The sequence below is a fragment of the Pezoporus wallicus genome, unplaced genomic scaffold, assembly GCF_028554395.1.
Source record: "Pezoporus wallicus isolate ANWC-B61680 ecotype Strahan unplaced genomic scaffold, APGP_CSIRO_Pwel_v1 scaffold_6445, whole genome shotgun sequence".
Classification (NCBI taxonomy): Eukaryota; Metazoa; Chordata; class Aves; order Psittaciformes; family Psittacidae; genus Pezoporus; species Pezoporus wallicus.
Genome location: NW_026641753.1, coordinates 1,476,849 through 1,501,146, shown reverse-complemented (window position 1 = coordinate 1,501,146; position 24,298 = coordinate 1,476,849). Strand labels below are relative to the sequence as shown.

The window sequence follows — 24,298 nt, the reverse complement described above, 5'->3', positions numbered from 1 at the left end:
TTTGCAAAGTGTGAAGTGGTGGGTACCTGAGAGCTGGGGAGGCAAGGACGTTGTGAGCCCTCGGAGATCTTGCAAGAGGCTGTAAGAAAAGGAGTAGGTCTGTCGGACATGAAACATATTTTGAGTTGCTGGTTGTGTGTGTAGCTCCTAACACTCCTGCTGTCAGGCTGCTGGCGTGTACCTTGTGTATGTATGTATGTGTAGGAAGTGACTGTGGAAACATGCCAGTGTTTTTTAGCTCACTTTGACTTTCCCTCGTTGGATTACTAAGTGTGTTGGTTACTTATGTTGAAGAGACCTTTCTTGCAATGACACAGGTGAAAATGCCTGTGGAACAGCCACCTTACTGATTCTAGGAGCTATATATTGGTGCAGGCATTTTTCAGGGATTGGGTTCCTGGGCCTTGCTCAGACCTGCCTCCCTCATTCCCTTTGGAGAAATTAAGAAATTTGTGGAGAAGTTTATCAGGCACTGGGAGCTCTGCTGCTACCTCTCCATCACTGCCAGTAGCACTGTGGGAGGGCAGCTTGCCACCTGCTCTGCTTCTGTCTGCAGACTCAGAAGATGAACTGAGGTGCATTTGGATGTGCAGTGGTCACAGGGGTGTAGGCTGTTGAGGGAAGGCACTGACAGTGAGTTTGAAGAAGCCAATAGGGAAGACTGTAATTTTCAAAGGAAAGTGGGCCCAGACTGGGCTATTTCAATCAAGCCAAGCCACAAACTTTAGAGGAAATCCAGATCTGATTCAGCTTCCAGGTGTTTAAACTTGCTGTCTTCCCTATCTTTAATGCACCATCTTTACTTTGCCAAAGTCTGTATTTGTGGTTATTTGTTGTTCATCTATTTTCCAAGCTGAAAACAGTTTAATTAATTAACTGGCAGTAGAGCAGCCTATTTGCTGTAGCACTTTGCAAATGAAGAGCTAATGTCAGCACAGTGACTCTTTGGCTGTCAGTCCTGGGGTAAAGTCTTACTTGCACTGATTTACCTGTGGACATAGAGCCATGATGTTTATCAGCATCTGAGATTCAGATCTGTACCCAAAAAGCTCAGTGTGTAGCAATTTGGAGCTCTGCTAGTGATAGAGAGGCAGAGCAGTGAATAAGAAATGGTACCATGAAGTGGCTTGGAGACTGATATGAAGATAGAGAATCAAAAACGATTGAATCCTGAGGTGGGGTAATTATTTTTAATGACTGTTTACTAGTCTGTGCTTCTTGGAAAGTGAGGGGGTTTCTAGATGGTGCAATGTCTGTTGCTGAACTGCCAGCTCCTGGGAACAGGTCTGTTTGACCTAAATGGAACCCAATAGATAAAGATTTGCATATTCAAGTAAGTTATTTCAAGACAAAAATACATGAAAGAAAAAAGAATAGTGAAAGGAAATGTATTCTGAAGGCAAACTGTGTGAGGAGGTTAGGAGACAGGGAATCTGCTTCATGTTAGCAAAAGATCTGAGCTTTTGAAGCTTGTGGGCCAGTTATTATACCAGTTAAAGTGACGAAATTCTTCCAAAGCCATCAGGATTACACCCTTCCACTGGCTTTAGGGATTGGGTCTTCTCACTGGCAGGCCATTAGATCTTTTTTGCTTTTGAACACAAATGTGAATTTCTCATAAGGTCTCCTTCATTTCTTACTAGAAATGTTTCTGTTGGCAGCATTTTCTGGACTAAATGCCAAGCAGATTTCAGATGCGATCCTAAGTGCAAGGTTTTGTACATTAAGCCAGTCAGAAGGTTTCTCCAGTAATCTCTAGGAATTCCTTCTTGGCGGTTGATACCCAAAACTGGAGCCTTGATTTTGGCTCTTTTTCTGCAGGCTTTTTCTAGTGGCTGGAGCCTAATGCTCTCTAGTTGGCCTTTTCTATTGGGATTAAGAGTTCAGCATGAAGTCATCATGACAAATGCAATAATTGAGGACAACAGGGAAGCTCACTGGGTAAAGCTTCAACTGGTGTTACTGTGTTTTTGCTTCTTTGTCTTTTCCCAGGAGAGAGAAAGGTAGCAGGTTAAGGTCAGGTTTGATTTGTAGCTCTTGTGTGCATGGCACTGAAGTTGGCTGCTCGTAGAGGTTTTCCCTTCCCTGTTATGCGAGAAAATAGAGTGGAATATGATTTGGTTCCTGTTTGTGATGGCCCTTGCACTTGCTGCTGTTTATTACGTGTGTCATGGTTTTTCTTTGTGTAAGGGGCTTTGTAGAACGTAGCCAAATGGTGTTCTCTGTTTATAGATTTCAAAGTTCTGCACTGTTGCAAAACTAGCTGAATCAGTTATGGGACTCCTCACCAGAGTGTGTTTCTCAAACTTCATGTGTCTCTTACAGGAAAGGTGTTATCATATTTCTTTCTTAGTATTCCAAAAGAACTGTTCCACTTAGGTCTGGTTTTGCTTCTCAATGCCTTTAAATGAACTTGAATAGAAATACTTATATAATACTTCCTCTTACTGGCCTGCCAGACCCAAGTATTGAAATGTTACATAGTAGCTGAGAAATACAAATAAATGGGATTTTCTTCTGATATTTTAGGAAGAAGTGTAAATCTTCCCATTGCAATTATGATAGTTATGAGCTTAGTACGCTTAAGTATGCATGCTTGTTTTTTAATCAATAGCTGATACCAAGACACGTGCCTCCAGAACAGGCTAACACTTTGTTTCTGGCTGCTGATTCTCCCTGGTTGTGTGCAGGCAGCACAAGCAATGTCTTGTCTCACCTCTCTGCTTTTACCTCAACAGAGGTCATTAACAGCTGTGATACATTTCCATATGAATTTATTGCAGAGTCAGAAATTTGTGAAGCTTGGGTCACCCCCTTGGATGAAGCTGCTTGAGGTTTCTATTCCCCAGCATTAAACTGTAGCCATTTTCCTCCTTTCACAGCCAGTGAAGACCTCCTTAGCTGTGGTAGTGAGGAACTATGGTTACTCGCTGATACGGGGGGCATCATCAGGCAGTGTTTGTCTCACATGGTGTGTGTACTGGCTGCTTTAAATTCCAGGGCTTTTTGCCTGACGTTGCAATATTGCAGGGATTTATTTTTTTATTTTCTTTTTGCTGTTAATGTGCAGAGTAGCTTGTTAGAATAGACTGTGATTTACAGAGAGATGGGGTAATGCCTGTTCTGGAAGTTCCCCGGCACCCTCTTTGTGCTGGAGAATGACTACAGTTTTTAGTGGTTATTTCAAAGATGTTGCAAGTTTTTTTCTGTAGCCTTTCTCTGTCTAAAACCTAACAATAACAATTAATCTCCTCAGGACTTCTCCACATCCTAATTACAACCAAGCCTCTCATTAGTCCCACAGGGAGACAGAATCAAATGCCATATGGTATTTTACACTTAGGATGCTGTGCTTACCAGGAGCTGGAAGGAGACAGGAAAAGGGGGAGTTAACAAATTCATAACCATTTATGGAACAGGCACAGCCCTCCTTGGACCCAGTTCAGCAGAGTCTGAGGGCCTCAGATCAGGAACTTTATCTGGCTGGTAATTGCATCGGCATGCTGGCTTTCTTGTGTGCGTGCATGGGCATTTGGTGAGCAGGATACGAAGTTGCAGGATCCACACACCAGGATGAATTAAGTGTGCACACGTCTCGCGGGAAGGACCATGGCTGGGTTCTACGGTTGCCTGAAAAGTAAAAAGTAAGTGCCATGCTGAGCCCTCCCCTCCACCTTTCCCAAGTGAGCTGAGTCTGGGGCATACTTTGAAATGCTGTCTGTGTTGTATTTCAGCAGCAGCACTGAACAAAGTGCTTATGCTTTGAGGATGAGGTACCATTCTGAGTGCAAAAGTGCAAAAAATCAGTCCTGGCTGAAATACCACATTGGTGAAAATTGGTCATGTTTTTTCCCTTGGAGGTATAAACATGAAACATTGAAAAAGGAATTAAGAACCCTTTCCTGTCTAATTATAGCAAGAGGGAAAAATGTCCTCTTCCTTATTAGCCATATTGTTCATATATTAACATATAAAAATAAGAAATACAGAAATGCACGCTGGCTTTTAAAAAATACTCAGAAATGTGGCAGTGAATGCTCTTGAGAACTTGATGTGCTCAGTTTTTGTATAAGCAACCTGAGGTTTGTTTCTGTAATCGCTCCCTGTTGACAGATTTGGTTGTATTTAAAATAAATATTTTTATTGCTTCACTGACATATTCTGCTGAAGCAGACTATAAAGGGAGAAGAGAACGGGACAATGCATGTTGGTCTTTGTGCTTTAAACCACCCTAAAGATATGTTCTGTTTTCCCTTTGACGTTCTCCCTGCTAGGGAATGGAACAAAAATTTCTGCTGCACAAACTGAGCAGTGGGTTTTGACAATGTTTTGCATCAGCAGACTGTAGAGGGCTCTTTTCTTGCATAGAATGTGGGATGGCAGAACGTGAAAGTGCACAGTGAAAGGCTAGCAAAATTGTATCTTGAGGCTTAAGATGTGAATGCTGATAGTTAAAGGTATGGGTAGCTCCTGGTTAGCAGAGGGGGGGAAAGACATTTCAAAAGTGAAGCTGGCAGGTCACTGTTTCTCCTTTGCCCTTAGAAAGGTTGTATCCCTCTAACAACAATTTGTCTCCCATTACTCTTGTAGAAATGTGCATTGTCAAAGGCACACAATTCCTGTGGGATTTCAGTTAGCATTTCCATCCTATATTGCCTCTTTTCCTCCTTTGAAATTTGTAACAATGTCTATGAGTGGGAATTAATGTTTGGAAAGTAAGTCTGCCTTAGATAAAGGGGGAGGATGCAGTGAGAACTAACAAAAGGGCTAAGAACAAGTCCTGATGAAGTTAGGAGGATTGGTGCTTGAATTGTTCCCCCCCCCCCCCCCCCCCGAATCCTCCAGCATCTAATGCAATTAGAAGAAAACTGGAAGTCTGAGCGAAGCTAAAACAGCCAGGCAGATAAAGCTTCTTTGGTGTGGTGTATGATCCTGGTAGATCCCCACCTCATTTATGAGGAACTGGGTTTTTTTTCTTCAACGCATTCTTATTTCTTGTTACTTTTACAAGTTACACTTGATATCTAGACAGGCTGTATTCCTCAACCTGTTATTTCAGCCCTGTGATGTGTTCCCAAGTGCAATTATTAGTACTTAGCAGTCATTACAAATTTCGTGTATTGCTTTGGCTGTGATTATTGAGGTTAAAATGAGTCTGAGACACCAACTGCAATAACAGTGATACTTTTAGCCTATGATTAATTTTGGATGAAATTTGTTTGGAGTTTGACATGAAGTATTTGTCTTTCTGGACCACTGGGTTATTGGAACAGCTTCCCCAGATCCTCACATGGCCGTTTGACCTGTAGGAGTTACTTGCTTTCTGATTTAAAACTGGTTTGGAATGAAAAGACTTTTATGTTTTAAGCAGTTGGCTTGAGTATGAGCAGGGATTTGGCCAAAGTGCATAGAGCTCAGCCTAAGCCATGGAATTGCTTTCCATTGCATTGACACTGGGAAAACACCTGGGCTGTTTGAAAAGCTGTTCTGCGTAATGCTCTCCTGTGTTGCTGTCACACTTACCTTCACTCACTCACATTTTGCAAGGGGAGCAAATGCTCTGCCTTGGTACACTGCAGTAATGTATGTCTGAGTATGATCTCTGTGCAGAGAGCCGTGTCCCTGTGCTTTGTTAATGTTCTTTTATGATATATCTCATAAAAAATAAAAAGCCCAAAGCCTAATTCAGGTAATTATTCATCACAGCCCCCATCTTGGCTGCTATTCCACTGAAATAAATGTTTTAGTTTGCTTTTATATTTCTCTTTAACCAGCATCTGCAACCTTAAGAATCTTAAATTGTTCTTCCAGTAAGTTTATAGTTCATTGTCCTTGCTACAGAGTTTTGTTGTGCTTGGTCCTGGTATGGTGTCAGAAAGATATTAGACCTGGACACATAGAATGAAATTTTCTAAAGCCTGTGGAAGAACTTTTTCATATATCTCTCAGTTTTTGGTACTAGCCAAATACATAGTTATGAGCAGAAAGTGTGGTTGCTGGAATACTAAGGTTCACTGATGGTCAAAGCAAACTGCCAATTTCCAAAGACAAGTATAGTATGTTAGAAGTTATATAAAATATTTGGCTGAAGGCTTTGCATGCCAGCTCAGAACTGGTTTCTATAGCAGACTATAAGCAAATGTATTTAACTGGTCAGTATTTCATGTGGTCACTCAGGATTTCGTGGTGCCTTTCACGAGCAATCCCAGAATTATGGACATATTTCAGTTTGAATGTGTTCTGCTATGCCAAGCTCTGCAGTTCCAGTAGGATATTGTATTATTTTCTTTTAGCCCAAAATTGTCAAGAAGTACTGATGTGCACTCTTGTCCTGCAAAGAAGTTCAGCATTTGGGCAAAGCAAGTTCATCAATGGGTGCATCAGTATAATTTTTAATTTATTTTTAGATCATTTGAGATGAAAGTCATTGTAAATATGAAGTGATGTTATGACCACAAAATCAAGTAAAATGTGTTTTCTGGATTAGCTGCTGTTGCTCTGGTGCTGTAGCTCGTGTTGTTGCCTGTCCAGATGAATCTTGGGAAGAGCTTTTGGTGTTTACTGGGACTGTTGCAAAGATGGTGTAGATAGATAACCAGCTGAGCTGTCTGTTCACTGCCTCCCTCACCCTTGCCTCAAGCCCTGTTGTTGGAGAGGCTCACAGGGCACAGTGGCAGGAGTGCCAGAAGTCCCTTCATTCTTGGTGCATAATCCACTTCTTACAGCTTTTATATGTGTGTGGGGTCCTTACAGCTCTTGGTTCCCCTTCCACGGCAAGCAGCTATTGTTTTAGTTTGGACACTAGCAAGTGAATTGTAAGTGGTTTAAAGCTCCACCAACTGCTACCGAAGTAGCAGCTCGGCACTGTGGGGAATGGGGCAGTTTAAAACTGTTGGTTCTTCTCTGTCAGCAGCTCATTCGCCTCCTGTGGCCCCTCTCACTTTCTGAAGGCATGTAATCACTGCAGGGTTGAAGTAGCTGTGTTTACTGACTGTCAACAACACATGATGCTTTGCCATTTGGCACAGTTTAAGACATGGAGCATCTCTCCAGGTGTCTCAAGTTATTTAAAGTGAGACACTGAGTCCTCTGGACGTCTTGCTCGTGGCGTCCCCCTGCATACCTGTGCTTAGCTCGGCAGTGGTCTATGGGGTCAGTGGGGCTGTCAGGAGGCCATGCAGCTTTGGAGTTGGTGTGTGCTGCTTGGGAGCTGTGGCAGAGCTGGTGCCATGGTCCTGTGGTGACCTGGGGGTCTGCGTGTGTGGCCAGCGAATTTTGGGGAGGTGAAATGCTTCCTATGAACACTTTGGATTCTTATGTATTTGTTTACCTTTATGGTGCATCATGTTATTTATTGTACACACAGGATTTCCCAACAAGGGCAAGAATCCCTCATTAGCTGCTTTTCAGTGGTGCTTTTTTGAGAGGAAAACATCTGAGGATGAGAGGTGGTTCCTGTGCAGCAAAGCAAGTCCACCAGTGCAGAGACAGCCCCTGGATCCGCATAGGAGTTACAATACTGGGTTTTAAGAAACAGCTTATGGAATGTGCAAGAGGCAGAGCATTGAACAGGAAGGTGGAGAGCTCTCCCAGCTGGGGCAAGTCAGGCAGGGTGAGCTGAGGTTAAAGGACTTCCCAGGCATTGTGAGTCTCTCAGTCCATGAGCATGTTCCTGTACATGGCAATCATACAGAGCATTTGGACATTTGTGAGCATTTTGTCTTGAGCTCACAGGGATTGTTCAGTGCTATGCCTGGTATTAAATGTGTGGAAGCTTTAAGTCTCTTTTCTTACTCAGGAATAGTAGAAAGGGTGAACAAAAGCAGTCAGGAGGTGGCAGAGCCATGGTACTGCAGACAGTTGGGCACAGTTAGTACAATGGTGCTGTATTATTAACAAAAAGATCAACTATTTGTCTTTGTTGATTCATTCCATTCAACTCATCTCTGTGCAAGAAGTTCAGTTCTCGCTTAATACACCACTGAGTCACTCCACGTCTCCCAGTCCCCCTCATTCTGTTCATGTTTCTCTCTGGACAGTGTTTGTTTTAGCAGCCACAGTGATGTGGTACGTTTGCTGGCTGTTAGGTAGAGGAATTCCAAGCAGTCATGCCTGTTTGTATGGTTTCAGTAGAACAGTCCTCCCCTGTCACCAAGGTGATGAATATTTGACAGTTGAGCATCTCTAGTGCTTCCTGTTCTACTTCTCTTGCACTGGAGAAGTAGAGGTAGAAGCTTCTTGGTTGGGACAGTCTGCAGAATGTGATTCTCACTCTCCTGCACCATTTGACATTGTTTTGCCAGACTGAGCTGTGAAAACATCTTGTCATAATTTTGCCTTGTGTTCTCTTCTTATACAGAAACTTCTGCTGCTCAAAGCGTGTAGCTTTGTACCCTTACAGCCAGCTGGAGAGATCAGTTTGTCATTTTCTCCTTGTACAGAGGTCTGGAAAGTTTAATGGCTGTGATGTGAACCCTGGAATTGGGTTTAGAAGCTGAATGTGGGACAAAAATGTAGTAGGTCCAAGGTGTGCTTCCAGTAGATAGCCTACCTGAGATGGTGTAGGACAGCTAGAGCTGATCACCATTCAAACTTAGGAAAACCTCAGATAGGTCTGTCTGTGGGAAAACAAGAAAAAAACCCAAAGTTATTCCAAGGTTGATGTTCCCTCCACCCCTGCCAATTTCTCTTAAGAGTAAGAAAACAGTTCAGCTTTAAATCTGTTGTAGTTTTAGAGTTGGTAAAACTGTTATGGATCACAGAGTTTTAAGCAGTATTTTGAATACAGCAAATACAAACTGCAGAATTTTGATGTATGTTTTTAGTCTTGTTATATTATTCATAATTATTTGCATCAAGCAGGTGGCTCTGCAAGGCTACATTGTGGGAGTCACTGCTTAACCAAACAAAAAAGTCAGTCAGTTGATATCCTGTCTGATTTTGCTTGCAGATGCTGAGCTGTCACTGTTCATCTCTGCATTAACAGCCAGGGTTGTGCTAACAGCTCAACATTCCCAGCACCACATACATGAAAAAGCCAAGACCGGGGCTACACATGTAATTATTCATTTTTTAACTGTATGGTTATACTGGTACGTGCTGCTGCATTCATATGGGTGTACAGGTGCCAGGGTGTTCTGTGCTCTGTCCTGTCACCATGTTAAAGCACGTTGGTATCTTTGTGACTGCTGTGGTTCAACCCCAGTGGCAGCTCAGCCCCACACAGCCGCTCGCTCCCCCACAGCGGCACAGGGAGAGAATCGAAAAAGCAAAAGTGAGACAACTCCTGCTTGAGATAAAGACAGTTTAATGGGTACAGCAAAAGCTGCACTCAAGCAAAGCCAGACAAGGAATTCATTCAACACTTCCCATGGTCAGGCAGGTGTTCAGCCATCCCCAGAACAGCAGGGCTCTATCACACACAACAGTGAAGACAAACACCATCACTCCCAGTGCCCCCTCTTCCTCCTTCTCCCCCAGCTTCTCATGCTGAGCACGACGCCACATGGTCTGGGATATCCTTGCTGTCAGTCGGGGTCAGCTGTCCTGCTGTGCCCCCTCCCAGGTCCTGGTGCACCCCCAGCCTCCTCATTTGACCCTGTGTAAGCGCTGCTCAGCAGTTACGGAACATCCCTGTGTTATCAGCACTGTTCTCAGCACAGATCCAAGCCATCACCCCACACCAGCTCCTATGGAGAAAATTAACTCTACCCCAGCTCAAACCAGCACACTGTTAGAGGGGACTGCAGCACTCTCAGCCAGAGCAGGGTAACTTAGCTCTGCAGACAAAGCTGCCTGATTTTGACTTTACCCATCTAGGCAGAGCAAAGGCATCATTCCAACTTATTTTTTGTGGTGGTTGTTTCTTTTGGCTTCTGAGTTTCACGGATCTGGTGCTAATTAGTGAAATAAATGTTTGACTTCTATTCATGATTAATCCATTTATGCTTATTCATTCTCAAAAATATGTAACCCTACACTTTTGCCAGGGCTTGTAAGTATCACTCATCTGACAACACAGTTCTGATCCCTATAGTAGCTCAGATGCAAATGAGATGTATTTGAATGCTCTAGGCCAGAATTATGATGCAGACATCGTGTTCATTGTCAAGGTAACTGTGAAGGTGGGAAAATACAGATCTGATGGAGGTGCAGAGGAATTGTTTGCTGGTTCACTCCAGCAGTCAAACTGCTTTCCATCATCTCAGTTTAGTGAAAAGAATGTTCAAGAAGTGGAAGTTTCATTTCTTTCCTTTGAACAATGCAAATTGTCTTATTGCATCCTTTCTTGCAGACTTGGCATGTGAAGATCTTACAGAACATCTGTCCACACCTGATTCTCTCCCCATTGCCTACTTGTCAGTACCCTCTTGCAGTCCTTGTCTTTGATGTCATTTTGCTGGGTTTTTCTGTCATACTCTCTTTGCTCCCTGATTTTATCATACCTTCTTTAAAACACTGTTGAACGTAACTTGGTATTCCATTGGTGCAAAACAGCATCAGTTCAGATAATCTTAATTTATATTATTTTATTTTAGAGAGTTATTTGTGTCTCTAATCCTGGAGAAATGGGGTCCCTTTTTAGTGGTTGCTCATACTAAAGAGAAAAGTCAGTAGATGCCCTTGGGACAGAAATGGCTCAGGGGCTGCTTTAAGCACATGCACGATCTCCCATAGCTCTGACAGTTCTCCATGTGCTTCCAAACCAAGTGTACTTCAGAAGCTGACTAACTTGAGGCTCTAGAGAGAAGCAACCAGGAGAGAAGAGCAGGCACAGCAGGAAGTTTCCTTTAGAGCAAAAGAGGGGAGACAATTACAAGAAGAGCTCCTCCTGTAGGCATGGAAGCCACCACAGGCCTTTCTTCATCAGGAGCCAAAATGGGGTCTGAATTCCAGAAATACCCAGGAGCAGTGGGTTTAGCCAGCCAGCCAGTATCTTTCAACATAGGAAGGAGCTGGTCTGGCTTTTATTTGTATGTGTGTGCAGGCAGTAGATGTTGCTCTAGCTAGGTTTTGGAACTTCATATGAAGAGAGATTTCCTGAGTTTCCTGCCAAAGGCAGCATCTGAGACCACAAAGCCTGTGTTTTATTTGCTCTTTCATAGCCAAAAGATGGCTGACTGTTTCTGTGGCACTTTGATCTTCAGAGTGAAAATTTGTAACACAGTTCACCCTGGAAATTCCTGTTATAGCCTCTCTTTTTTTTCCAGTGCACTTGGAATTCTTGGGCATTAAATATCTGTTTTGTCTCCTCTTGGAAGAAATGTGTCCTGGGAAGTTTGAGCTATCTGAAGGTATTTTTTTTATCATTTTTCTCATCCTCAAGCTGTTCTTTAACCAAATTGAGTGGTGTCTGTTTTGGAAAAACCTTAAAAAAAAAAAAAAACAACAGGAAAGCTTTAGACATAGCCTGAAGTGCCATGTTTCAGTTCTGGCGTTCCATTTGCTGTTGTTTCAGCCTAGTTTCCCTGCAATGTTCAAACAGCTTAATTGGGTAAAAATGTCTCCAGATTCTCTTTTTTAGGCACAGGATGTAATGATTCTTCTCATTTTGTTAGAATAAGATCTTGGAAATCAGTGTGAGACTCAAGTGAGGGGTATGGCAGGTATGCAGGCTGCTCTTGCATAATGTTATGGGTTTTGTTATTATCTTTTGTGTAGCGGTATCACTTGATAGCAGTGTCAATTGGTTTGATTCTGGCATGCTGGTCTCCTATAGTGGAGGTAGTGCTCAGCTCATTCACAGGGATCATTAAGCTTTCCAGGCGTTCATTGTGACCATCTCGATTGCACAGGTAAAGAAACTCGAGGCTGAGCAATAAATAACTCTGCTACCATCAGCAATCCGGTAATTTGCCCTGTTATCCAGTGATAGAGCCAAGAAAATCAGCCAGTTCTCCCAAGTCTCAGCTCAGTAGTCTCCATCTGCAAGCATATGTTTAAAAGATGAGCTGTCTCAAAGATTTTACTGTCTAAACTAATAATTGTCACCTTCACAGTTTGCCGATATTGGCAATTCCCATGGAGTTTTCTCAGACAACAGTTTTTCAAGCTCCTGTAGAGCATGTTTAAGCCAGCTGATGGTAAACTCCTTTCCTTAGCTACCTTTTGGTGGTCCCTGCGAAGCAGCCTGTGGACTCCCAGAACTTTGCTCACCACAGGTCAGGTATCAGTCATCTATCTTTATGCTGGGAGGCCACAGGTGGAACAAAGTCGATTAGAAGCTTGGAGAGGGAGTAAAAAGCACACAGAAGGTAGAAAACAGTGGGCAGATATGCGAAGCATCAGGTCTGGGATGGAAGATGATGCGTATTTGTTGCATTTGTCACACGGGGAGGCAGAGGCAATAACCTTTACTTGACGCTGACATCTTGACTCCCATTACCATGAGGCATGTCTGCTATTTAGTGATTGTGGCTTGACATTTCCTGTTGCTTTGCTCTTGAAACTGTTTCCAAAGGCAGTAATGCTCGCTGGGTGAAGCTCCTGAACTGTCCAAGGCAGCCTTTGGTTACGTCCTTCTTGATTTTTAAATGCATGTTCCCCTTCCTTCCCAACTATTCCCAATGTATCCATGTCAAGCAGATCTGAGAGTGCCTGCTGCTGCTGGCAATCTACTAGCTCCTTAACACAGTTGCTGGATGACTCTGCTGCTGCTTTTACTTCTTTTGAGGCAGAGTAGAAGAAGATCCTCATTCCAGCTGTTTCCTGCAATTTCCCAGTGTGGTAGTGTGAAGAAAAGGAATTACTACATGGGAATAGCATCAACTTATTCCTATGCTAATGCCAAATGGTGCAATTCAACTGAGTTGTTTAATGTACATTCTTCTAAAGCGGAGGCAGTCTGGGCCCAAAATGTTGGCTGAGCTCTTGGGTGTGCTTAGATTGTGACTATAGAACCATAGAATAGTTAGGTTTGGAAAGGACCTTAAGGTCATATAGTTCCAACCCCCCTGCCATGGGCAGGGACACCTCACGCTAAACCATCTCACCCAAGGCTTTGTCCAACCTGGTCTTGAACACTGCCAGGGATAATGTTGGTGCTAGTCTTGATTTTAGCAAAGTTCTGTCATATTTCTCCTGATTTGTGCAGATCAGAAAATGCACTGGAAAAACTATGACAAATTTATCAGGATGGGCTATTCAGAAACATTTGACTTAGCTTTTGGCGAAGACGTAGATATCTGCTCTACTGTCTGGGCAGCTACCGACTTGCAGCGGAGACCCTTGCACTGACAGCACCTACACCAGGTCATGCTAATAAGCACTCCAGAGTAATTAGCTGTATGAGGGCAGCTTGAAGTGATATGTCCAAACCAGGATAATCTCTCTGGCGTAGGTGCCAAGTGTCACAAAGCTGTGGTAGCTTGGACTTCAGTTTGGCTTCTCAAGCCGAGTACAAGCTAACAGCTGCTCTACTATTGGTCCTTGCCTCAGGTTTAAGGTACCACAGGTCTGTGTATATACACTGCAGTCATGTCTCCACTGCAGGGAGACCCTTCTGCAGTGGTTTAGCAAATGGCATGGCTGCTGAGAGGGCATAAGTCTGTGGGGACAGGCATGGGACAGAGGCATTTACTCTCTCAGTTCCTGCACTGGTAGCAGAGTGCATTTCCATTGCTTTCTGTAGTAGCTTTTGAATGTTTTTCTCTCATTTGCCCTTCCCCCTTCTTATCCTTTTGGCTTCTCTCACAATTACAGACTAAGCCTGTGTGACTGTATGAAAGGCATTTCCTCCTGTGTTTTTTTCTTAAGTCAGCTTCAGCCCACCAGCTGCTTTCCATTAGTGTTACACACGCGCGCGCTGGGAGGGCAGCACATAATGCTTCAGGCACTGCTGAATTGCAGAAATCCTTCAGAATCGCTGTCAGGCAGAGCCTTCTCAAAGCAGAATGTAGGTGAAAAGAGTTCAGCACACTGAGACCTGTCTTCTGGCAAGTCTTCTCAGAGAAGCCAAGGTGTGGGGACAGAGGGTGGTGAGGGGGTGTTTGAATGCAATGTGTGAAAGCTGTGAATAGATCTCTTTATGTTGATGATTGTTTGTTCTGGATAACTCATCAGGGGTCAGAGCTGAATGTTGTCTGTTGCTATGGGGAATTATGACCCCCTACTTAATTCTGGGAGAGTATTTTATTGATTAAATATTACCTAGTTGCTTATCCAGACTTCCTCATGGCTACTATTGCTGTATTATTTCTGATCCTTGGAAAAGGACCTTAAACGTCCTTAAACCCTCCCTTCTTTGGTGAAAATTACAAGAGCAATATTCATTAACTTTGTGAACTCCTTCTGTCACTGGTAGTGGAGGCAGTAGCAAGTGTCATAATATAAACTGGTGATTGTGCTGCTCTTTAACACCTACCTGAAACAGTCATGGTCTAACTAGGATATACCAGCTAAGGGCTGGCAAAACCCCCTGGGAATTTCATCCTAGAAACACTATAGAACAGAGTACAATGGAATCAGCTGTGCAGGGTCAGATCCCAGATCCTTCCACCCTGTTGGGTTGTACTCTGTTTCTGCAAAGTTTTTGTGGGATCCCACACTATTCAGCATATTCCCTGAACGTGGACCTCGAAGTGCAGTTTGCTCGGCTCATTGCATGGAGAGCAAAGGGGGCTTTGTTTGTTGGGTTTCTGATATGCTCAAGGGGTGTGAAAATTGAATAGAAATCTTGCTGGCTCTGCTGTTGCTTTATGGTTGACTCTGGAATCCTGTTCTGTAGAGCTGCAGAGGGTGAACTTTAATTCATTTAATTGTTGTTGGATTAGCGAGTTCATTGATAGCTCCTTGCAGGGTTCCCAGGGAGGGAAGCAATTAACCACATTTTGTCAGAGCAAAGTCCTCTCATGTGCTTTAATAAGATACAGTACAAATTTAACCTGTCAGTTACCCTTTGCTACAGAATGTATTCTGAATACTGAACCATCTTGCCTTCTGTGTTTCTTTGAAACTTGGTGTTCGGGAGAAATAGAGGGGCTTTCTCTGAGGTCCTGCAGTAGCTTTGGAACATGTTCTGGAGGGGCTGGCTGCAGGGTGGTGGCCTAGAGGACCATATGAGGGGTGTGCATTTCCCTGTGCTGATCCATCTTGGTGTGCAAAATGTGTGTCCTGAAATCTGGAGCATAAGCTTGATTTCACATAATTTTTGTAGCATAAAGGAAATTGATCTTTAAAAGCTCCAGGCAAAAATTTCTTCTCTTCCTCTTGGCTGCTTGCCATTGTCTGTCTCCTGTAGGCTATGAACATGCTAACTGAATGCAGTGCCTCGTATTCTTGAGTCTTTATTTCCTCAAGCATTTAGTTGATAGGAAAGGGGATGTTTAGGGTTCAGCATCTCCTTTGATCACTCTGTCATAAGATCTTCCAGAATGCTTATACAGAAGCATAGAACTGAAGCTGAAGAAGCACTGAAGTTGGGGTAGGAAGTTGCTTGCTGGGCAGTCTCCAAGTCTTCTGCTCCACTGGAGAGACAGCAAGGAGGCTCTGTCCCTTTTCTGAGGCTGAGCAGAAAGTGTTTCTGTTTGTCTTGGGCCTTTGTTAAATGCAGGAAACATGAGTCCTGTACAGTGTTAACTTCCCAGGAGTCCTTAAATACACAAATCAAGCACTGAAAGGGAATTGTCTTTTCTTCTTTTCGCATTCTCCTCTGCCTCCCATGAGGTACATATTCAGTAATGTACTCAGCAACAAAAAGGGAATGGTCAGAACACCACGCTGGGACTTTTATTTCTTTTGCCCTATCACTCCCTTCCCATAGAGCACTGCAAATATTTGCAGCTGCCCCAGCTCCTAAAAGGGAAACAGGGATATTTCTCCTCTTCCTGGAGATTTCTTTTTTTTTTTTTTTTTTCAATCTTAAGACTCATTAGTTCCTTTAATGAGTCAAAGACCTCCAAGTGAATGCAGCACTGCAACACAGTAGGGTTATTAATGGAAGTTTTGTATGGGACACCAGGGAGCCTAGATCTGAACCATGAAACCAGCTGAGTGGTGATTGCTATGTCCCATGTCCTGCTTTGAAAGTAAAGCAAGTTCTCCAACTTTATAAGAGTTTTATTGCTTTAAAATACACCCTTGCAATGCAAACAGGGTCTAGTAATGTCAGGTTTATTGTTGTGATTACATATATATAGGAAGCCACTTGCCTACTTGCAAGTAATTCATTAATTCTTAGGTATAATAATCCAGCCCATCAAACTGTGCAAGGAGAGGTGAACACCTTGGAGCCAGTCCTTGCTGCTCTCAGTAGATACAGTCTTTTCCATGGCTTTAAATGGGAATTGGTGCAGGGAGACGGGACCAGGCCTGGTTTTTAAGGTGTCTAGCAGAGACTGAGCATCTTGTTTGTATTGTACCTCTGCAGCAGGAGGCCTGTGCGTATGCAGGGATTGCAAATGCTGTTTGAGAGAGGACTAAGAGCATGCCTAGAAAGTTGTAGACTGAGGAAATGTGCCCACTGTTCCACTTCTAGTAGGAAGCAAACAGTAGGTGTGACTTGACAACTCTGCTACCTTGGCTGGCCATAGCTATCATCTGTCACTGCTCTGCCCTGATGGCTCCCCCACAGAGGATACAGTCTCCTTCATTGCTGTGTGAGGGATGCTGTCCTCTAGCATCAACTAGCCTGAAGAATATCAGAAGTACTGCTGTAAAAGGACGTTTGTTTAACCTGATATTTTTATCACTGAAAATCCATATGCCTACAGCATTTGTTTAAAACTTTGTCTCTAATGGCATAATGCTCTGGGGAAGCTCTCGGGGTGCATATGGTTAGTACAGCTGACTGAACTGAGCGTACATGGTATTGACACATCCCGACACTGCATCTGTCAGCTGTCATTAAGTCCTGGAAGTGGTGAATGTCTGAAGGTTCAATAAGTTAATGCCTGTGCACTCACATGTATTTGTATTGATGGGGTTTTGTCCTCTTTTTCTCCATTACATTGATCCAGGTTGGGGTTTGTTGCTCAGAACATTTGCTAGCTCTTTTCTGTAAAGTACAATTCACTGCCACCAGAACTTGAAGTGTTGTCTAATTGCCAACTTTCCTTCAGGTGTGTCATCAAGCTTTTAATGGTGGAACTTAAACTTCACTGTAAATGTGTATCTTTTTCTGGTCATTGCTAACTTAAAGCTTGGAGAAATCTGTGATGTTCAGTTCATTGGAAAAAGATGATACTGTGATGAGGCACCAAACCATTAGGTCCTAAATGGGGCACATTTGCCAACAACCAGTGCACCCTTGCAATTGGCATTTGACCTCCACATGCCCCAGAGAACTCAGCTGTAAAATTGAGTTAATGCTGGAGCTGACTTGACTGTAAAGAGACTGCCTCAGAGCTGAACTGCTTTACAATTACAGTTCTACTTGCATAAAAGATAAACCAATTGGAAGTAAATGCTTGCAGTTATAATAAATGTAGCAGTCAAAATATTTCTAAAGGCTGGAGGGATTCTGAGTGATCAGCTGAGATGATTGAGTAATTCAAATAAATGTAGAGCTGGTGATAACAAAGATTGATCTGAAAGCAGTATTTTCTCTTGCTTTGATTTTATTGCAGGTGGGTAAAGCAGAAGAAGGGACTTGCCAGTTTGTCCTTGTAAGTTTGTTGAGTGCTTTCTTGATATTTTACTTCAGATGCACTTCCCTTTCCCTCAAGAAAAATCTAACACAGTCAATGTGCATGCTGTATGAAGTTGAGTGGGAAAATTTGGGCTGAATTTCATTATAATATGGAGAAATAGCCTATGAGAAAGTCTGCTGATGAGCACTTTAATTAAAATACGCACATTTTCATGGATAGTTGATGAGATGTGAGGGAAGAAAAGGGAGAAGAGTTGAATGGTTATGATAATCCAAAAGGGAAAAAATCTTAGAAGTCTTTGTTTTTGTTGCTTCTCAGTATGTCTAACACAATTGTTTCAAGGACTTCCTCAGTGTGCCTTATTTTGAAAAGGTGTAACCAGTTCTGGTTGCTGCAGTGACTTTTTCATTGATTTTAGTAAGTTGAATGAGTTTGTTTAGAACTACAGTGTTTTAATGCATTCCTGTGTTCACTGCTCACAGATGATCTGTTATAAAACAGAGAACCACTGCAGTCTATCTCCTCCGTTTCTCCCTACATTCAGCAGCATGGCAGTCTGTGTATCTGGGTGTCTGGTATAGGGAAAGCTTACTCTGCAGTCTGATTTTGCAGGAACTCTGCCTCTTATCTCCATGGTCTGCTCCCTTTTTTTTGGTGACAGGCCCATCACCTCTGCCTCTGATTGTCTGCACATTATCTTTTAAGGTTATCTGACGCGTAGGCTCACAGGAAAGTCCCAGTGCTTTTGGGCATGACAGGTTATAGAGTGTGTGGGTGGTAGAGACGAAATAGAATAGTTTACTGATGGACAAAATTTGTATAGAATCACAATCTTGCTTGCTGTTGAGATGCTTATCTTGGCAGTATTCTTACACCACTTTGAGGTGGAAAAGTGTTAGATGAGGTCTGTGCAGAAAAGGGAGCAGGATTGGTTGCTGGGTATTTTCATTTGTTTGTAAAGATTTCTTACTTTTTAAGTCCTGACAAAGTATATTGGAACTGCTAACTATGTAAATGTATCACCTAGATATCTCCCATAACAAAGGCCAGTATTTATGAGCTGCCCTGGTAAACTGTCACATTTCCATTGTTGCTTGACATTTGTACTTTAACTCTCACAGTCTGCAGCTTAATTCTTTTGTCTCTGATAGACACCCATTTAGGAGTCTTGGAAAATACAAAGTAGAGCCAGTTAACATTGAATGATCTTAAAGCTAGGCTGCACTTTTGTTTTCATCGAGCAGGAAGATGATGCCATCAGCTAATTTGGTTGATCAATAGCCCTGCTTGCGATAAGGTTTCAAAGCTTGTGGCTAAAAGCTGATTGCACTGGATCCAAAATAAATTTGATCTATCGGTTTCCACCAATGTAGCATAGCTCAGGATGATGCTTCAGTGCCGATGCTTAACTGATTTTAATAATGCTGACAGACTAGCCTGGTGCCTGCTGTGAGGACACTGGAACACATGAACCCTTGGCAGCAGAGCACTTATTTGTGGGTGTGTTTTACAGTAGCATGGAGCTGTCATGCTCTAGTGAAGAGCAGTCATAAAGGCTCGTTATTCGGAGACTGGGAAGCATCACAGTCTTTGCTGAGCAAGTTTAATGACATCTTTCACTAATGCAAACTTTGATCCTGGTTTCCTAAAAAGACAGAGGTACTACTAAGAAGTTAAACTGGTTTGTTAGTTTTGGCTGGAGGTATACATTTTACTGAAAAATGAGTAAAAGTTCTGTGACCGAAGTGCAAAAAAGTGTGTGAGCTGTGTCTGTGATCAGCATTTGGGTATGCACTTTCAGAAAAGATCCCACCATGTTCTTTTTTCATGCTGGGTGGGACCATATTCTGCTAGGAAGGTAGGCAAAAATATAACTGATGCTTTCATCTCTATTTCAGTGACTACATCATGGCTACGGGACCAACAGAGGTCACACAGTCACCTGAAACAGGAGACACACTTGAAGAGTGTACAGGTAAGCAGGTGAATGTATAGCTGATTTGGAAGTCAGGATTTATTTTCTTCGTGGCCAGGGGTCTGTAGTGACTTGTTTTGCAGTGTTGTTTTGGGTTTTGTAGTGTAAAAAAAATAATCTATGTGTCTTTGTCAGCTGGCAATACTATGGGAAGGGTCTTTGAATGTGCAGTACTGTAGGGTCATCCCCTGATGGAGGATATTCTTTTTGATTCTGGCTTGGATTTTAAAAAATAGAACATTAGAGCTTGAAGGGCTGATTGTTGTACAGGCTTTGATGGATCATACAGAGGTGGGAGCTGAGCCTTTAGCTAGCCTCTGTCTGTGAGAACTGTTCCAGCACCCCCACTGCAGCCTCACTTACTGCTTCTGGCCATAGACAACCACTTACTACTTATTCTTTAATCTAGTGGCATGGGCTGATGCAAACAACCATGAGGGAATGCAATAATAGGCAAGAAAGGAAAATATCTTACTTATGCCAACAAATTGTCTTAACTAAAGGAAACCCTCTTTTCCAGTGTTCAGACTATTCCCGAGGACATAGGTGAATATGAAGAACAGCATATGAAGTTCAGGTGTTTCAAAAAGTGGCTGTTTTATCACTTGATTTGTTTTCTTTTCTTTGGCTAATATCTCCCAGTCATCTTAAATGTTTGTGTTTCAAAGGTCATCTTGCTTTGTCCTTTAGAAATACATGTCACTTCCAAAATATTGGTAGAAAAGAGAAGCAAATGGCAAAGTGACTGATAGACTGCATAGCAGATGGATGGGATGAAGAAAGTGTAATGATGGATGTTTGGCAGTGGCTGAAACCTTAAATTTGTGATCTAGTTTATCGAGATGTTCCAGTGGTACCCATGGCATGCTGGTGAACCTGTGCGAGACCCACACATGCAAATTTTGTACTCACGTTCACTGGAAGATTCACAGAATGGATCAGATCCTAAGCTGGGTCACAGGAGAGGCAGGAGATGGCTTCCTGGTTTAAGTGTTGGCTCTAAAACCAGTGGGAATATTTCTGGCTGTCACTGAACCAAAACTTTTCTAAGTTAAAGGCTGCTGCACTGTTGCTGAAATATTCAAGAAACACTTGATGGACCTGGATAAAGCCTTTTTTGGTTCTTTTGCTTACTTCCCATGTAATTTAAGATTGCCTCACCTCTTCCTTTTCACCTCTTCCTAACTGGTTTGTGGTGTGAAGGCTCCAGAAGGCTAAAATCCCCAGCCTTCACCATCTAGTCAATTAGATTGTCTTCCTGAGGTTTACCTTATTGTCTGACTAGTAGTAGAGGGCTTCCAGTGCATCTGCTCCTTCTTGATGGCAGTAACCAGGTCACTGTCCAAAAACTGCCAGCATCTAATATTAGCCTTACAGAATTCCATGATTTTATTACCTGGCTGGCAGTGTCAGGTACTTTTTATGAAACTAGAATCATGGTCTTTTCTGACAATCTGTGGGTTTTTTTTAAATCATGTGTGTTTATTGGTGAAGTATCTAGTCCTTCAATTTGAGAACATGGAAAATATCTCCTGAATGCACCTTAGGAACTCAGAACACAGAAGATCCCCAAATTAACTGTTTCTTTTAAATATGATTGTTGAGCTCCCAAATCAGATGTTCCCTCTGCTTTTTACAGTCTGAACTTTGCGCTGGGAAAAGCATCTTTTTCTCTTGTTATAGAGAAGAAACATGCAAAGAGCAGAAAGACGTGTGTTAGTTCTCTCTGTGCACAGGAGAAACAATGAAATAGGCAGTACACAAACAGTAGAAATACAGAATAAACAAACTTTACAGAGAAAGAAAAATGCTTACTCCTGCTCCTTCTGTTATAGTGGGCTAAATAACAGCACAAGCAACTAATTTTTTGGAAGGTTTTTGCTTTTTAGGGCAGTAGCCTTTAAATTTAATTTTTTACTTTTAATGCCATAAAATTGAAGATTGAGAACCGTAAGAATTCAAAACTCATGAGTCATTATTCTTCAGTGGGTGAAGGGGAAATAGGCATAGTTGTCTGAGCTTGGATATTCTCTCCTTGCTTTGACTGGGTTTTTGTTACACAGTGAATTTTTTTCATTTGAAGTAATAAGATCCTCTTGTATATTATCAGTTCAAATATCACAGAGTACTCTTCCAATTCAGTGATATGTTGGGCTACTTCACAGTGTGCTGAAATGTAGGCACCTTTAAATTAAATGTGGCATCCTTTTAACAGTGTGTAAAACTAGTGCACAACTGTTCAGGGTGTGAACGGTTTACTGTGCACCAGTAATAAATTAGAGGCCGGAGAAGGCACTGAAGGAACTGATGTGCCTGCACCAGAGGACTCTATTGCACAGTGATACCCAAGTGTTGTCCCATGCCAGCTGAATTTCAGTCATTAGCAGTGTTTGCAAGTCCTCTCCGTGGGCTCCATTCTAAAGCTAGCACTAGTTCTGATCCAAACAAGCATTTGGAGTAGTATCCTGGCAGTGTTACCCTTTCTGGTAGGACTTATGTCTGTTTCTCTTAAATGCTCTTAGGATGACTTCTTTTTCTGTTGGGGTATCGGTTCTCTAGAAATACCAGCATCTACTTAAGTTCATCAGTAATAATTGCACTAGAATCAGACTTGCTGTCTGTCCATAGCACTATCAGCTGACCAGTGTACATGAGAATGTCATTGTTTTTCATTTAGACTGCCTTTAAGTTGCAGAGCTGTCTGTGTGCTCTTTGGGTCATTGGCCTGTGTTAGCAGACATTGCTGAACTGATAATTTTGGGGCACTGCTTTCATGAAACATTTTAATCCTTTGTTTTGCTAATCTAAAATAAACCATCTCAGCTTTGACAAGTTTCCTGGGAGAATACCATATAGGTTGTCTAATTGCTGATATGAATGACGCTAATGAAAGGGAAGCGTTTCTGAAGACACTCTAAAGGACACTCAACATGTTGTTTTATCTGAGAGGCATTGTGGCTGATTTCAAAGGTCTTCCACTGATAAACCCTCCAAGGAGCACCACATCCATTATTATTCAGATGAGTGGAACTCCACTGATAGTTTTGCTCTGCGTGGTTTGGAAGATAATTTGGTGTCCATGGCAGCCGAAGTCACTTGAAAAGCAATGTGTAGGTCTTCTGTGGCTGGTACTGCTCTGCAGAGAGGTAACCATCTCATCAGTCCATGCCAGACAGTGTAGCAGTGTCCTTGTATGTCCTGACACATGGTGCTGGCACTGGGCTTGAGAGCAGGGAGGAGACAGGGTGACTATATCTCAGTATCATTGTTTATTTCTCAAAGTGGCTACTGTCTGATGCAGCTGTGTGGTGGCACAGTTTCAGCCCAGATAAGGCCCATTGGCAGAGATCCCTACGTGTACAGGGCACACGTTGAAACAGAGGATTGCCGACTAAATCATTGCTGGGAGAAGACAATAATTGTGTTGAAATAATGCCTTGCTTATGAAGGAACCCTCCAGCTGTGGGCATTTATTATGCCAACTCTTGTAAAGTATTAATTGAACAATGAATTTGCCTCAGATATGCAGTGATGTTATTGCTCTGCATATGTACTTCAGAAATTACAGGGGTCTTAGTACAATAGTTTGGCCCAAACCACTCCAAACTGACCTCCACCCCTGTGTAAGCTTCAGTGACAAAATGCAGCATTTGTGTGCTGAAGGAAAATATAAATGAGAATGTTTAAAGTATCTTAAATTATCAAAAATTAAATAAGTCAGTGATGTTTCATATGGTTTATTTTGTTCTTTTTGTGTTTTCATTTGGACAATGGAAAATCAATGGCAATGAAATCGGATTAATAGTTTTCCAATTGTATTCTTAGGGCTGCTGTGTTTGAGGGTTTCATGTCCTGCAGGGCACTGTCTTAATCTAAGTTTGCTCCATTGTCCTTGGAGGAGTTACTGATTTTTATTTTGGGGCAATGTTTTAATGTGGAAACAGACATTTCTGTTTTAGAGTTTATAAATTCCTTTGCCAGTTTCAGTCTTTTTGCCAAATGTTGAGTATCCTCCAGGTGTTGTCTCCTTACTCACTGAGTAAAGAAAACGCAGAACTAAGCCAAGCTAAGTAAAGAACAATAAGAGTTGAAGACATTGACATAACTTTTAAAATTGCAAATGTATCAAGTATGACTGTTCACTTGTGGGTAGATACATTCTCTACTTAATGTGTATTTTTCAAAACTTGGAACCTAAGTAGGCACCACTATTGTCAGCTCGATGCCAGTATTGCTTTATAGGCAGCAAATGTAAGAACTGCAGCTTCACCTCTCACTGGACTCCAGCACTGAATTATTTACGAAGGAACTAGAACTGAATGGGCTGCTGTAGCTTTGAGGCTTCCTCCAGAAGTTACAAGATAACATTCTCCAGACTGAGCAATGCCTCCAACTTCCATAAATTTTCATTTCTCTCATGTTTCAGGAAAGAAAAAATCCAAATTTCAGACTTTCAAGAACTTCTTTGCCAAGAAGAAAAGGAAAGAACCTCCACCTCCCAGGGGAGAGAGTAATTTAAAACCTTGCCAGTCCAGCAGCGATGTCAGCATCTCCGTGCTCGACACAACTGCACTTCATTCACTGGAGGAGGCTGGGTAAGCTGCTGGGAAAGCGGACCTCTTACAGCAGTAGGATGAAAGCATGAGTTGGCCCCTAAGGAGCAACCTCTGTCCAAGTTTGTGCAAAACAAGCCCTAATGCTGATGAAGGAATTCCAGGAATTTCCTCCTTCTTTG

General features: G+C 42.4%; 1 protein-coding gene across 1 annotated transcript in view; it reads left to right on the top strand.

Moving 5' to 3' along the window:
• Window positions 1-3,450: 3,450 nt before the first annotated feature.
• The window catches only part of KIAA1210 (KIAA1210 ortholog), a 43,435-nt gene continuing 22,587 nt past the window's right edge, over window positions 3,451-24,298 (top strand). Inside the window, exons 1-4 of the mRNA XM_057425146.1 lie at window positions 3,451-3,644; window positions 17,565-17,603; window positions 19,487-19,563; window positions 23,990-24,158. Of these exons, the coding sequence (XP_057281129.1) occupies window positions 3,610-3,644; window positions 17,565-17,603; window positions 19,487-19,563; window positions 23,990-24,158 (320 nt within the window). The 5' untranslated portion in view covers window positions 3,451-3,609. The remainder of the gene's footprint in view (window positions 3,645-17,564; window positions 17,604-19,486; window positions 19,564-23,989; window positions 24,159-24,298) is intronic.